We start from the raw sequence: 16,064 nt of genomic DNA on the forward strand, positions 1-16,064 counted from the left end.
AGTCATGAGATCCCAAAGACCTTTTGTTCTTTCATACCTTTCATCGCCAACAATAATGTCATCTCCATCCATTTCAACCTCCATGTTACCAATGAACATTTTATCTTCAACTTTATTCACTTCAAAAGGCATTTTGGATACAAATCTTTTCTTTTCGTTCTTCTCGTTGCTTTCGATGAGAGGTTTAAACAGCTTTATCGCATTAGCTTGAAAATTTGACTCTGAAATGTTGTTGTCAATGCTGCCTTGGTAAATCCTCTTTCTTCTGTCATTAATCTCTCTCACAATTTCATTTCTTTTATCCGGGTCTTGTATTTTAAAGAAAAACATCTTTTTAGAATACGCAAACATAAAATTCTAAATCAGTTTTCACATTAATGTTTTTTATATCCTTTGGATCCGTGGGAAATCTACGATTTCTTAAACATATTGTTGAACGCTTGAATCGCGTCTTCTCGGCCTTTTTGGATCAAGTTTTCTTTAGTCACTTCATCTATTCCATTTTTGACTTTGGTTCGTGTTTCTCCCATCATGGTCTTAAACTTTTGAAGCTCTTCTAAAATCAACTGAAATTCTGAATCGCTTATTCTTCCATCCACCGACGCTTTGTAAATGTGCTCGCTGATCGTGTTCAATTTTGACTCTGCCAACACTTTTATCTTTTCATGCTTTTACGCTTTCAATGCTATCTTTTTATTCACTTGACTGCCAATAATCGATAAAAAAACCCATTCCAATAGCCACCCCTTCAAACGCAATCGCTACTGGACTTGCAATAATCGTTGACAAAAGCCCTATTCCAGTTGCACCCAATGCTATGCATAAACCTTGCATCGTATTGTCCACATTCAAAAAGATTCTGAAAACGCGATGGTACTTTTTGCTGAGATGAACTCGCTTTGCTTTTTCAGTTTCTATTTCTTTCTGAATCTCTCCGATCTTCTGAAGACGATAAACATGTCCTTCATCTACTGGAGCCGTTGGAAGAGCTGGATAAAGTTTTTCATTCAATATCTCCATTTTTTCATTAAGAAAGATTATTTTAAATCAATGTGCGTAATCATGCAGAGCTTTTCGCTTTTTTTAACAATCACATCCTCTTTGCTGTTGCTGTTCACGTCCATAATAACGTTCTCTACAGACTCTGAAATAATAACTTCGTTCTTTCTATAATTCAACTGCTCAGTGATTTTATTCATTAATGTCACCACTGCAACACCTTTCTCCAAATTCAGTCCAATGGATAAAGATATCGTTGTATGGGAGAGAGCAACAAATTTAATGTCTTTCTTAGCAAAAATCTCATACTGTCCGTTCGTGTTGTAATAGGGTGGATGATCCAACGATTTTCCCGACACAATAATGTTACTCGGTCTTCTTTCCTCCAACTCTCTGATCCTCTCTTCTAAAAACCTTAATTGCAATTCCAAATTGTGAACTTCTGCTGAGGCAACTTTCTAAAAAACTTGTGAGGAGCATGCATTTTTAAAATATTTAAAATAATTTTTAGATCATTTTTGCAAACTTATCAATTCTTTATTGTCCACCCATAAATTAAACGAGTCTGGATAACCCAACCATTTCACCAATGATCTGCTCTTGGTTTTGCGAACGATTTTTTCAATCCTGAGTATGTCCTGATGCGTCTTTTGCATCTCCTTCTCGTAAAAAGTGCCTTGAATTTCTTCACCGTTAGCATCAGCGATTTTATACGTGGGAGGATCCGTATACTGAACTTTTGACACGGCAAAAACCTCTTTAGTCCATCTCGGTGTATACCCTTTTTCAAAATGAGAGTTCTTTTTTACGATTCGCACTTGATGGAAAATTTTGGTTTTGCTCTTTCTCTCTGTTTGCCATACAGATTCCACCATACCCTACCTTTTTTCTTTTCATCACTGGCTTCCACTGGAGTCATTTTGATGGAAGAGTGATTTGTGTTGTTGTAATTTTTCACCATCCAAAACGTCAATGTATTTATTAGTATTGTTGGCTGAAAAATATTTAAACATTCTCTCTTTCATCGTTCTGTTCCATCGCTCAACGACACAGCTTTTTTCCTCGTTTTCAGTGGAATGCAATTGAACACCTAACGCTCTCACGTGCTTGTTGTAAAATTCTTTTCCTTTATCCACCCACAATTTGATGCATTTTCTTTCACCGAAAATCTTTTTCAACGCTTCAGCTACTTCAAAGCCTGTTTTGCTTTTTAACGGAACGATCCATCCATACTTTGAAAACGCGTCAATCACCATGAGCAAATATTTTACGCCATTGTTAAACTTTGAAAACGATTGCATGTCTACCAAATCTGCAGCCCATATCTCATCAATGTCGTTCACAATCACCCTTCTTCTTTTAAAATGATGAATGACTGGTTTATGAAGCTCCTCTGCAAGCTGATCCGTCCATTTCAAATCACTCACACCCAATCCAAATTTAGCTTTGGCTTTAATCACAGGAGTAATGAGCTTTCTTTCGTTGATCTCTCTTTGAGTGGGATTGGGAATCGAATTCATCTCCTCAAGCATCATCTGATCTGCTAAATTTCTGCTTTGTCGGTCATTGAAATATTTATAAGCCGAATCATGGTGGTATGCTGCATTGTCCACTCTGTCTACCGTCTTGCTCCAATCTTGATACATGTCCGTAGATGTCAGTCGCTTGTCTAAATTGGATCCAGGCCCTGCAAAGTTCATCCCTGGAATATGCATTTCTCCTGGAAATTTTGCCCACGGAAGCTTCACTTTGCTCGGCAGCTTTTTGACCAATTCCACCAAATCACCTCCTTTTGTAGAAGATGATCTCGAAGAAGATGATCCATCGAGCGCATGCGAAGAAACAAATTGGCATTTGGTCGTTCCGCAAGAGTCACAAGTTCCTTTCAACATAGGCCTGTTGTTTTTTGTCATCTCATTTTTCAAGTGAATGGTTTCAGTTTCTCTTTTGCATTTAACGCAGTACATTTTAACATATAAATGTAAAAGTTTTAATAAAATGGATATTGATAATTTGGAATGTATTACTGAAAAACCTAAAAGAAACAACAACAAGCTTTTACCAAGAAGCATTCGAGGAATCATCGTTGGAAATTCTGGGTGTGGAAAAACAACGGTGCTTCTCAATTTGCTGCTCAAGCCTGGATGGTTAGATTACAACCACTTGCAATTTTTTGGCAAATCTCTTTTTCAACCCGAATACCAAATAATCAAAAGCGCCTTTAATAAGAAATTGTCAAAAGAAAACATTCTCAATCTGCTCAAGACCGAGCCGCAAAAAGAAATGATAAAATTTAATTTAAACCATGATGATGTTATTGACGGTTTTTCAAAAATTTCGAAGAATTTCCACGGATCAAAAAATGATTTCGAAGAAATAGAATGCCGTTTTTTAGAAACGGATGATGATGTGCCTGACCCTGCAGATCTCGATGAGGCTAAAAACAATTTGATGATCTTTGACGACTTGCTAGATGCTATGCAAAACAAATGCGAAACATATTATATGCGAGGAAGACACTCCAACGTTGACTGCTTTTACCTCGCTCAAAATTATTTCATGCTCCCAGGACAGACCATACGAAAAAATGCCAACTTTATTTGTCTCTTTCCTCAAGACGATAATATTGTCAATTTCATTTATCGATTCTACGCTTCTCGCGACATGAAAATAGAAGAGTTCAAAGATTTTTTAAGAGATTGCTGGAAGGAGGATCACGGATTTGCTGTCATTGATCTATCCTCCAAAAAGGGCGGTGGAGAATACCGAAGAGGGTTTGACGAATTTGCCTTTTTCTAATTTAAAAAATCGTAGATTTCCACTGATCCAAAAGGATCTAAAAAAATTTCACGACATAAAAAAATGTCTGGTATTATAATCGATGGAGATGGCAAATCAAGTGTTATCACGACTGATTTTTTAGACAAAATCGTTTTCGAGAAAGGAAAAAGTTACGAAATGGCTTTTCTCGGCTTGGAAACGTACAATAGCATTCCAAATGTAAACAGTAAAAACAATTCTTTCAAATACAGTATGAACAATGGAGCTCATTGGGAAAACATCATCGTTCCTGATGGAAGCTATGAAATTAAAGACATCAACGACTATCTGCAAAAGAAAATTTTAAACACGATAAAAACAGCTCAACGTGGAAGTTATATCATTGCAAATAAAATTAACTACTCTCCAAACAGCCTTCAAATTGGAATCAACATTAATACTTTAAAATCAACCATTAAACTTGGTATGAATTATCTGATTGACTTTGACGTGGAGAACAGCATCGCTTCAGTTTTAGGGTTTACTAAAAGAAAATTAAACTCCAATTCTGAATACGAGTCTGATCATATTGCTAAAATTTTAAGCTCCAACACCATCAGAATTGTTAACAACGTTATCGGATCATCCTATATTAATGGAACCCAACTCAATTGCATCTACTCCTTTTACCCAAATGTTAACCCTGGTTACAAAATCATCGAAGGACCTACGCATTTAATTTATCTTCCTGTTAAACTTCTCGAAATATCAACAATGGTTACTCGCATCATTGATCAAAATGGAGATTTAATCGATTTTCGCGGTGAGGACATTACGATCCGTTATCACATTCGAGAAGTGAAATAAATAATTTTCCAACACTTAAAAATGTATTAAAACATTAAACTTAACATCTCGCAAGGACAAGCTGACAAAATTAAAAAAGCCATTCAAGACAAAACTGCTGCTAGCATTAAACTCACTCATCAAGACTTGAACAGCAAATATGTTCTCGCTGTCACTAACACACAACTCGATCAAATTAGAAAAGCCTACATCAACGGAAAAGGTGTCACGCTTAAACTCAGCAAAAAACGACTCATACACAACGCAAAAGTAGAAGGAAGATTCATCGGGGCTCTTTTACCTTGCATCTCGTGCAGCTCCAGTACTTGCAAAAGGTTTATTGGGTGGACTCGCTTCATCTGCCGGTTCAGCTATGGTTGATTCTATTGCTGGACGAGGTGTCAATCGCACAAGCAAAGATTCTGCAACTAAAACTAATAAACCCAAAACATTTTACTTGAGCAAAGATGGAAAAGGCATAAAAATAGCCAAATTTGGCTCTGGATTATTCTTAAAACCTTGGATTGGAAATACCCAAGGCGATGGACTCTTCATTAAAACTGGAAAAGGACTCTTTGTTAAAACTGGAAAAGGACATAAAATAACAGGAGGTTTCATCGGCGCTCTACTCCCCTTGCTCGGTACGCTTGTAAGCACTCTTGTTTCCGGTTCTGGTTTACTTCTCGGTCCCAATTTACCCTTCAATAGCATACCCATTTTAGGCTCCATTCTCTAATTTAAACTTTTTAACAAATTTTAAAAAATGATCAACGTAGAAGGAATTGTTTTACCCAACGAGGCCTTAACCAACTTTCAACTGATAAAGGCTGCTAAACAGTTAAAATTAAAAAACTTTAGAGGTGTTCATGTAAGAGACGAGTTACCGAAAAAACCAAGAAGTAAAGAATGCGGTATTGCAAACACAGGTGATTCAAGCACTGGAGGATTTCATTGGGTGTGCTGGTATAAAGACGGTGATAAAAAATACAGCTTTGATTCTTACGCTCAACCTCCTCTTGTTGAACTGGTTGACTATTTGAAGAGTCCCGTTTATTACAACAGCGAAAAAGTGCAGTTTGGTAATACCTCTTATTGCGGTCACTTGTGTCTTTACGTCTTGAAAAAATTGAATGAAGGTCTTGACTTTCAAAGCATTATTAACACCTTGTGGTAACATTACTACGTATGCTTATTGAGCGGAAATGAACAACTTGCAAACATGAACGTTTTCAGATCTCATCATCATGACGTCTACACTGAAGAAATCAACAAAGTTGCACTCAGCGCTAACGACGATAAAAGAATACTACTCAATGATCACAGCACCTTCGCCATTGGACACTACAAAACAAGGACTGGTTAAGCTTGAACACTATAGACATCTTGAAGAACTTCGTTACTAGATCAAGGTATAGAAGTAACATGATTATTTTTATACTTCTTCTTGCCTATTAACTATGACCAATACACAACATGAAAAACGTTAGCATCTTAAGTTTGTCCTCAAAACACGAAATGTTCACTAATGCATCAATGTTTGCAACCTTAAGTATGGGAAAGTATCAATGCGCTAGAACCCGATATGAAATGTTAACCATTTTTAGCATCCTTAAGTATGGAAAAGTATCAATGCGCCAGAACCCGATATGAAATGTTAACCTTTTTTAGCATCATTAAGTATGGAAAAGTATCAATGCGCTAGAACCCGCTTTTCCTTATATATTGAACCATTTGATGGCAAAGCAGAAAATTGGTATTCATTTTTTGAAAACTTTAACTGTACTTTTAACCAAAATGAAGAACTGTCTAATATTCAAAAAATGACATATTTACGAAACTTAGTCTAAGGCCAAGCATTATCTGCAATTAAAGGATTATCACTTTCCAATGATAATTATGTAATTGCATTAGATAGTTTGAAAGATCGTTTTTCAAATAAACAAACATTGATATCTTCTCACATGAAAAAGCTTTTATCTCTAGAGCGTGTAATCAACATAAAAAATGTCAATTCTTTAAGAAGAATTTTAGATATTATTGAAATCCAGGTTCGTAGTTTAAAAAACCTTGGAATTGATTCCTCAATGTATGGTCCTTTGTTGATCCCAGTATTACTCGAGAATTTACCTGATGAACTTAACCTAATTATCAGTCGTAAATTAAATGATAATGAAACTTGGGAAATAAGAAATGTGCTTAAGGGGGAAGTACCCCAAAAATGTTAAAACTCATGCTGAAACAGTAAAATTGATTCTAAACAATATATAATGTCAAAATTTTATATTTCAGAATGAAAATTTTTAAAAATTGTTTTTTGCTGCCATGGTAACCTAGATAATATTGAAAAAATAACCAAAAAACAGTTAATGCCCCGGCTAACTTATCCGAAGAACTACATATTCCCTTTAACTAATACTTTGAACTGTGATCTGAACCTAAAATTTTATGAAAAATATGACAGTTAGTTTTTTAAGGGGGCAAATATATCGTCATTTAATGAATTTTGGTCAAAATTAGGCAACTGAAATAGACGTAGAACGTGTTCTGTCAAGTATTTCATAAAAGTGGAGGTTCAAATCACAGAAGGTATAAAATAGGACAATTACTGAAAATTTTATCATTAAACACCAAGCGGTTCCAAAGTTATCACAGCCGGGGCATTTAAAAACCTTATTTTGAGAAAAACGAAAAAACAGAAGAAAAAAAATTTTAAATTTCACAAAAAATATCAAATATAACTAAATTATGTTTAAAATAAAGTTTCAGAATGACCCAGGAGCATACTGACTTCATTCAAAGTTTTCATATTTGTCCTTTGATGCATTTGACAACCCTCATAGAATCTTTCGCCGATTCTTGGATGACTTTAGATTTTTATATCCAGCTAAAAAAATACGTTTTTGATTTTGATTATCGCACAAACTTGATGTATATTTCCCTGGTGCTTGGTTAACTGTTCTGACTCAACATCTAACACTTTTCTATTATCCATTGACAATGTTGTCACAACTCCGTTTAGTGAACTGTATCCTCTACGTTTCCAAGTTCCATCAGTTGAAACTCCAGTATCAACAATGTTGTTGCTATTACCTTTTATTTCTTTTGCAGCCTCAAGCATTGTTTCTTTAGTAACTGTAGTAACAGCATCAGTAATAAGCTTTACAGAACCATTGTAATTTTTTTTACTCGTCAGACTTGGGAGGTTCATTAATGCAGAAAACTTTTCAAGTCCTGAATACCCTTGCCCAATTGATCTCATTCTATATACAATACGAAAATTATTATCATAAGTGCGGTTACAAACTTTAGATGTATAGAAACCTTTTCTATATCCACAAACACTGCAGCAACATATTAAATTTGAAGCATATCCTTTTTTTTCACAAAATTTTCTTTTAATACCAAGCTATAATCGTTAATACACTGTGAACAACATAAAGATTCAAATATTGTGTTTAAAATTTCAACATCAATTATTCTGTAACGATTTATTTTTTCATCATTTTTATTAGGAATATCAATTCTCATACATTTAACCTTGCTGGCTGATCTTGAAGAACTAGTATCAATGTCTGAATCTTTTTTTGAGTTTGCAATTAATGTTGGTGATGATAAAGTGTTTTGGTTACCACAAAACAATCTTTTCTTTCCAGTAACTCTAGTTCTTTGCTTGACTCTATCTTTTCTTCCCATAATTAAGATTAATTTTAAATAAAATTTGATAAAATATGTCCTTATTACACTTAACAACTTATATAAACAAAGTAAATATTTGCATTTTAGGAATGTTAAAAACTTTAATAATTAGAGGCAACCGAGTCAAATTTAATTTAAGCAGAGTAGATAAATAAAGTAAAAACAAAGTAGATAAAACTTTTTTTATAGGCAGGTTTATAACTTTATGTGAGCCTCTGAAATAAGCAGAAAAGCAGAAGCTTTTTCGTTGCTATGTGCGTTGCTATGGTTAAACGTGATGAGTATGTTTCAAAAAATTGAAATTACTCCACTTTTCTGACATTGTTTACAAGATCTCTTTATTTTATTGTGTTCTTCATAAATTTTTGCTTCCAAAATAAACAAAAAAATTTTTTTCAATTTTTGCTAAATTTATGGGGTACTTCCCCCTTAAAGTACTAAAATCTGAGTTAAGAGCACGTGAACAGAGTAGCAATTCTTCAGAACCTTCTAGTTTACCAATCACAACCAGTACTTTTCATTCTACTGGAGCATCAAATAAAAGGCGATCAATCTATTTTGTAAGAAATAATTATCATGTTAATAATATATCCTTTAATAAAAATGATTCTACTGCTACTCAACTTTCATATATTTTCTGCAATAATAACCACAAGTCACATCAATGTCAAGTTATTACAAATGTTACAACTCGAAAGAAGATTTTGAGCGAGAAAAGGCGATGCTTTTGTTGCCTTTGTGATGGAAATTTTAGTCATCAATGCCCTTCTTCCTTTAAATGTTTTAAATGTGGTGGTTTACATCATATTTCAATTTGTGATCATGAAAATCGAAAGGATTATGCAAAATCTAACAATGAAAAACAAAATACAAATTTAACCTCGGTTGCCAGTGCTTCTATACTTCAGACTGAAGCTGTTTTGCTGCAAACTGCATTAGTATTGGTTGAAAATGAAGACCGCTCCCAATCTGCAACCTGTCGACTCCTGTTTGATAATTGTTCGCAGCTCAGCTATATTTCTACATCAGCATGTCCCAAACTTAAATTGTGCAAAAAAGAAATCCATATCAAGACTTTTGGACATGGTAGCATTTCAGAGGTCTTAGACAGAGTTAGGTTGTGTGTCAAAAGTATTTATAGTTACTAGCAAAAAGCAACCCGTAATACGGGTTATGGTTGGTCTATTAATTTTTGGTGGCTGTTTTCCACAATTTAAAGTTTCGAAACCATTACTATTACCCTTTTAGAAAAACGCCTTCAAATTGAAAAAATTAAACCATCTGTATAATTAAAAAAAAAAAGTATGCGGAGGTAAAATAATTTATCAATGACATAACATTGAGTAATTTAAAACTGAGATATGTCATATCAGTGTAAGGCAGAACCATTTTCCTCAACATTACTAAGTTCAAAACAATACGTTTTTAGTTACTGACAGAAAATGATAACACTTCATCATGCTTTAAATTGACGAAAAAAGCTATATTTTTGTTATATTTTTATAACATAAACTTTAATTAATAAGAGTAATATAAAGCTTTAATTAATAAGAGTAATATTAAATATACATGATTTATTAATTTTTTGGTATCCCCTTGATACATGTTTCTTTAAAAAAGAAAATTGTCTTTAAAACGTTAAATGCACACAACTAAATAAATTAAAAATAACTGAACATTTAACCATTACTATTTATGGCACTTATCTGACCATTTTTATATATGGCCTCTTTGTTTAAACAGTTTTTAACAAACGGTAATTTGCTACCATTTATTAAAAGTTCGTTTTGTTACTCGAAATTAAATTCTCTTAAATATTTTGACAATAATAAAGGACCTCCCTTCCCCGTTTTTGCTTTAATGGTGGTCAGGAGAATAGAGCTATTTTTATTAAGAGTAATCAAGTTTTTGATGAAGACCTTTTACCAGAATAATAAATTGTGAAACAATGATTTAAGAATTTAACATATATAAGAATTTTTCTTTCCTCAAAACTAAGCTAATTAATTAGTTAAACACCTTATAAAATTTAAGTAACTCGATATTTGACAAATGCACAAAACTACAATATTCACCCCCCGTTTACAAAAGATCCCCTAAGTTACGTACAACAAATATTATTACGCATAAAATAGAGAAAATTAAAAAAAAATTGAACTAATTGCATCTATTTATATCATTTTAACTGACAAAAATCTAAAACAAAAGGTAATTAGGTTTTCTTTTTATAAATCTTATAAATGCGTCAATCGTAAATCTTAAAAAAAAGAAAAAAAACCACATAAAAACTGAAAATCGATTTACGTATTTATAGTAACATATTTTGACATGGCAGTTAATATAAACATTTATCGAAAATGTAACTATAAAATCCGTTTCGAAGTGCAAAGAATTAACAATACTAAAATAAATTAAAAAAAAAAAAAAAAAATCAAATTAACATATAAACTGCATTTTTAGCATAATGTTGGCTTTTAGTAAATAAATAAAAGCAGTAAGTTCCAATAATGAAACTACCTATTATTTATTTTTAACAATAGAGACCAACGTGAAGGTAAGCCAAGCAGTCTATAAACACAAAACATCACAACAACAACACATAACAATAGAATATTTACACCCTTGATCCTAAAATCCGGCGAAAATAACAAACCAAATTAAAATATGAAAGGCAAAATTAGAAAACCAATTTAAAGTTAACTATATATTTATCTTTTTACTAAATATATAACTACATAAAAGTATATTTATTTTTATATTCAATATTAGTTATTCAATTACTTCAAATTTAGGACATTAAAACACCCTAGATTTAAAGATCAAGGTTGCATACTCTCCGATACACATTATGCTAAACATTAACAGACATTATTGTGTTTCCAGAATAGTTAAAAAAGGCGAGACAACACAATCTAGCTCTAAAGCAGTAAAAGCGCCTGACACTAAATGCTGCCAAGTCACACCTCTGCTATAAGTACACCGCCTGGCTGGCAAGGTTATCAATCTTGCTCAATATAATGCCAACTCACACCACTTTGAAAACATGGAAACAACAATATAATTTAATCATATATACAGCTATAAACAAATATGGTTTCATATAACACATATAAACATATTAAATGACAGGTATATTTTTCAAAAACTATGAAAAAAATATTAAAGTAATAAAAAAAAAAATATAACATTATTTCTGTAACACTTTTCACCTACAATACCTTGAATGAGATGTTTATCAATTTTGAAAAACAAACTATTAAATGCCTAAGTTCTTGAACATACAACATATAGTTGACCATGAGAGAAACACGGTTTTTTGAGATATACCCCAACTCTATCAAATGTTTGACCTTGACTCTTATTAATTGTCATTGAATAAGTCAATCTGACTGGAAACTGACGATGTTTTAGAACAAAAGGTAAATTAGAATCTGATGGAGCCAACTGAATTCAAGGAACAAAAACCCATTTACCACCAGAAACACCTGTCAAAACCTCTGCATCAATATAATTATTTTTAAGAGCAAAAACTTTCATCCGAGTACCATAACATAACCCAGCTTTGAGATCTAAATTTCTAAGTAGCAAAATTACACAACCAATTTTCAATTTTTAACAATGAGGTAGCATACCTGAAGGAGTTAAGCTGTTCAAAAACTCAACAGGAAAATTATTTCTTTCATTAAGGTCATCAGTATCAATTTGATCAGCACTTAAATAAATTTTGACCTCACCCGGCAGACATTCAAACACTTCTTCATTGATTGATAATGAATAAACATTAGTTGGTGTTAAAATCACGCGTTTAGAATAATCATTTTGATCAGCATCTCCAAAAATCTTTTCAACAACTGATTCATTTTCTCTAATAATGCACTGATTTGGTATTTTAATGCATCCTTTAAAAGGATCCTCCTCTTTGACAGGTATTGTTCCATTCCCAAGTTTTAGTAGCCATTGGGAAAACTCACCTTCCCCATCTTGTACTCTCATATTTTCAGTTAATGAAAACTTCTGCACCAATTGCCAATGCAAAGAACATTTTACACACAATTTAACTATTTCAGCTGGTTGTATTTATACACAACTCTACTATTTCAGTTGTTGAACATTTTCATCAAAATTTTCTAGATTTAAGCCAATAAACTCATCAATAGCAGGCAGATTGTAATCAGTCAGCATTTTACCACTTTGATTAATATTTGGAATTTGATGGAGTAGCTTGTTCAGCTATTAGAAATGGGATTGAGCGGTGAATGAAATCTTCCATGATAAAAGCTTTGCATGTATTCCAGAGATGTAAAGGATTGTCAGATTCACAAAAGATCAAAATAATTGAAAACAACTGTCTAATTTGCTTTGGCGTCTGTGTTAAAACCGCCTCAGAAAAAGTATTCTGCCATTCAGTGTCATCTTAAAACAATTCTTTCAAAACACATGCTTCACGAAAAGTTTCAAGGACAAGTCCATTAACAGTAAGCATATCCTCACAAGATGTTGCTCCTTTTGCTTGCAAAAGTAACAGTTTGAGAAAAAACAATTCTCCTGTTGGATTAACTTTATACATCCTTACTATCACCTTATTACCACCCCTTTGTCTAACCTTCCATTTACAATGTTTATCATCAAATATAAAGTGATAAGGAATGTCTACATAAGAATAGCAATGTGCGCTTTCATTTTCAGTATTTAACTTAAACTATTCCGTTAAGTGTGTATCACGTTGAGCTGCACAATCTAAAGCCATTTGTTCTGCTCCTTCTCTAAAATACAATAATTGATTTTCAGGTAGATGTTTACCAAGTCACAGCACTTTGATAACACAGAAACAACATAATATAAACATATGTACCAACTATAAACACAATAAATGTGTTTAAATATGTATATAAGGTTAAATATATTCCTTATATACATATTTAAATACATTTTTAAAACAAATATATAACACATATTAAAACATACACAAACAGTAAAAAAACACTTTACATTGTTATAAAAACATTATTATAAAAATACATTGATAAAACAACTATAAAGCACTTATTACCACATACACATACATATCAAAAAAGCATATATGCAAACAATAAACGTGTGCAAACAAAAATTTTAAAAATGATGCGAGAAAATTTAAAAAGATGCAAAATATATATTTACAAACAATACTCTTTACCTTCTTTTTTTTCTTCATAAGAACAGTAAACCTCATAACAAAATTTAACCTTTACATACAATAACATGTGACATGCCATGTCAGTGTTGGCACAAAATTTTAGTTTACTTTTCTAAATTTTTTAAAAAAGAACAAAAATAGTTAATAGCATCACAGAAATTTCAATGTAGTAATAACCATTTTATTGAAACAGCTTTAGTATAACTTTAGATAACATACATACCCCTATTTTCCTTCTAAAAAATAAGATAATAAAAACAAAACTGCAAAAAAAAAAACTAAAACAAAAAAAATATAAACGATTTAAAAATTAAAATCCTTTCTACTTTATCTAATAAAAATTCAAATCCTTTCTACTTTATCTAAGAAAAATGTATATATAACTATTTTATATACTTACTTCAATTATAAGATGATCTTAGCAATTATTATTTATCTTCATATGATTCTTTATGTAATATATCTAAACTAATAATTAAATTCCAAAAGGAAGAAAGTTTTAACTCGCTTCATGGATCTCTCTCCGATGGCCGCGTGCATTTTAAGAACGCGCTCTTTCAAAGCCTAGTAACTAATGACGATACGACGACATTAAACATTTAACATTAAACGTTTCTGTACTAATTATATTAAGATTACACTGTCATAGAATGCTTTGTTAAAGACATTTGCTCTCCTTTAAATGGACAGCACATTGGTATTGCTTCTAGTAACTATAGCCATTTGAGAGGGCTAAGGTTAGCTGATGATAATAAATTAAATGATACTTTATCTGTTGATATATTGCTTGGAGCTAATTTTTATTGGAAATTTATAGAAAATCAAGTCATTAGAGGAATTAGTGGTCCAGTAGCTATTAAATCAAAAGTGGGATACATTGTTAGTGGACCTATGATTGTTGAAAGGGATAGGGAAGATAATTCAACTGTTTTATCAACACATGCTTTAAAAATAGACTCTGAATTTGTCAATAGCCAATTAGCAATTAAAAAGGAGTTTAATTCATTATGGGACGATGCAAAGTTTAATGTAATTGATGAGGTCATAGGTGATCAGTTTAAAAATAATGTAAAGTTTGATGGCCAAATGTACGAAGTTGAGTTACCATTTAAATCAGATCATCCGGTGTTAGGTGATAATTACAATTTAAGCAAGAGTAGGTTTTTGGAATTAGAAAAAAAGTTTATGAAAGATTCAAATTTATTTATATCTTACAATCATATTATTAAAGATCATTTGTCAAAGGGCATTATTGAACGAGTGTTCAAATTTGAAAGCAATATTGGTAATGTTCACTATTTACCCCATCGTCCAGTTATTCGTAATTTTAAACAAACTTCGAGAATTCGAATTGTCTTTGATGCAAATTCTTCTATAACTGGTCCCTCATTGAATGAGTGTTTGTTTTCTGGACCATCTCTTACAACTACTTTATTTGGAGTGTTATTACGTTTTCGTTCAAAGCAAATTGCCTTCATTGCAGATATTGAAAAGGCATTTTTAAACATATCATTTGCTAAAAAACACTGTTACTTTGTACGTTTTATATGGTATGATGACGTGTTTGATTTAAATAACACTAAATTGAATTCAGCTGCATTAAGTACATATCGTTTATGCAGAATTTTGTTCGGTGTCACATCTTCTCCCTTTTTATTGTCTGCAACACTTCTAACTCATGCAGAACGTTATCTAAATAGCGATCCTGAGTTTGTTAAAAAACTTATTCAATCACTTCATGTAGATGATTTAAATACAAGTACTGATTCTGTTGCTGAAGGACTTAGATTTTATAAAAAATCCAAATCATGTTTAAAAGAAGGTGGATTTAATCTGAGAACGTTTGAGTCAAACTCAAAAGAGTTATGCGATTTGATTCAAGAGGATGACTTTATTTCGCGCAATATATCATAAGTTTTAGGCTTAAAATGGAATAAATCATAAGATTGCTTTATATTTTCGTTTCAAGAACTTCTTACAACTGTTAACTCTAAACCCAACAAAAAGAGACATTCTAAAATTTATAGCTAGCTGTTACAACCCTTTGGGACTTTTAAATCCTGTCATTGTAAGATATAAAATATTGTTTTCTTTTTTTAATAAATTATATCTATTAGAAGGACATAAACCTATTCAAGCTCCAGATATTAATAACAATGTAAATAAAACCTTTATCGATGAAAAGAATATATCCTTAGTGAATAAGGACACTTTAGTGGGGGCCAGTGTTGCATTACTTATTAATGCAACGAACTATTTGTGATGGCTTTTTGTTTTTGAAGAATGCGTTTCTTGCAACAGCTTCTTGTATTATAGGGAAGCGAAAGCATGCGATCTTTGTATTGATTTTGTTATATATATATTACATTTACTTCTTGATCAAGAGCTATCATTTTTATTCGTACTTAACTGCTTATTGTAAAAGTTAGTTAAACATAAAAAAGAAAATCAAGAAAAAAGTATATGTATAATATGTATATATAAGTTATTATCAAAGTTTGTATAAGAAGATATAATTTTAACTAGTATACAATCTTTAGATAAACTTTTCATACTTCTTTTTCATTAATAGCAGTTGTATTTTTTC

General features: G+C 31.9%; 1 protein-coding gene across 1 annotated transcript; it reads left to right on the forward strand.

Moving 5' to 3' along the window:
* Window positions 1-8,714: 8,714 nt before the first annotated feature.
* Window positions 8,715-15,391, forward strand: LOC149886254 (uncharacterized). The gene is made up of 2 exons (XM_090094351.1): window positions 8,715-9,432; window positions 14,112-15,391. Exons 1-2 carry the CDS (start codon window positions 8,715-8,717, stop codon window positions 15,389-15,391), a joined length of 1,998 nt encoding a protein of 665 aa, XP_089950477.1.
* The last annotated feature ends 673 nt before the right edge of the window (window positions 15,392-16,064 follow it).

This window comes from Hydra viridissima, unplaced genomic scaffold (genome assembly GCF_058129835.1).
Source record: "Hydra viridissima isolate aposymbiotic clone 2 unplaced genomic scaffold, HvirCarnegie_v1 scaffold_7, whole genome shotgun sequence".
Taxonomy (NCBI): Eukaryota; Metazoa; Cnidaria; class Hydrozoa; order Anthoathecata; family Hydridae; genus Hydra; species Hydra viridissima.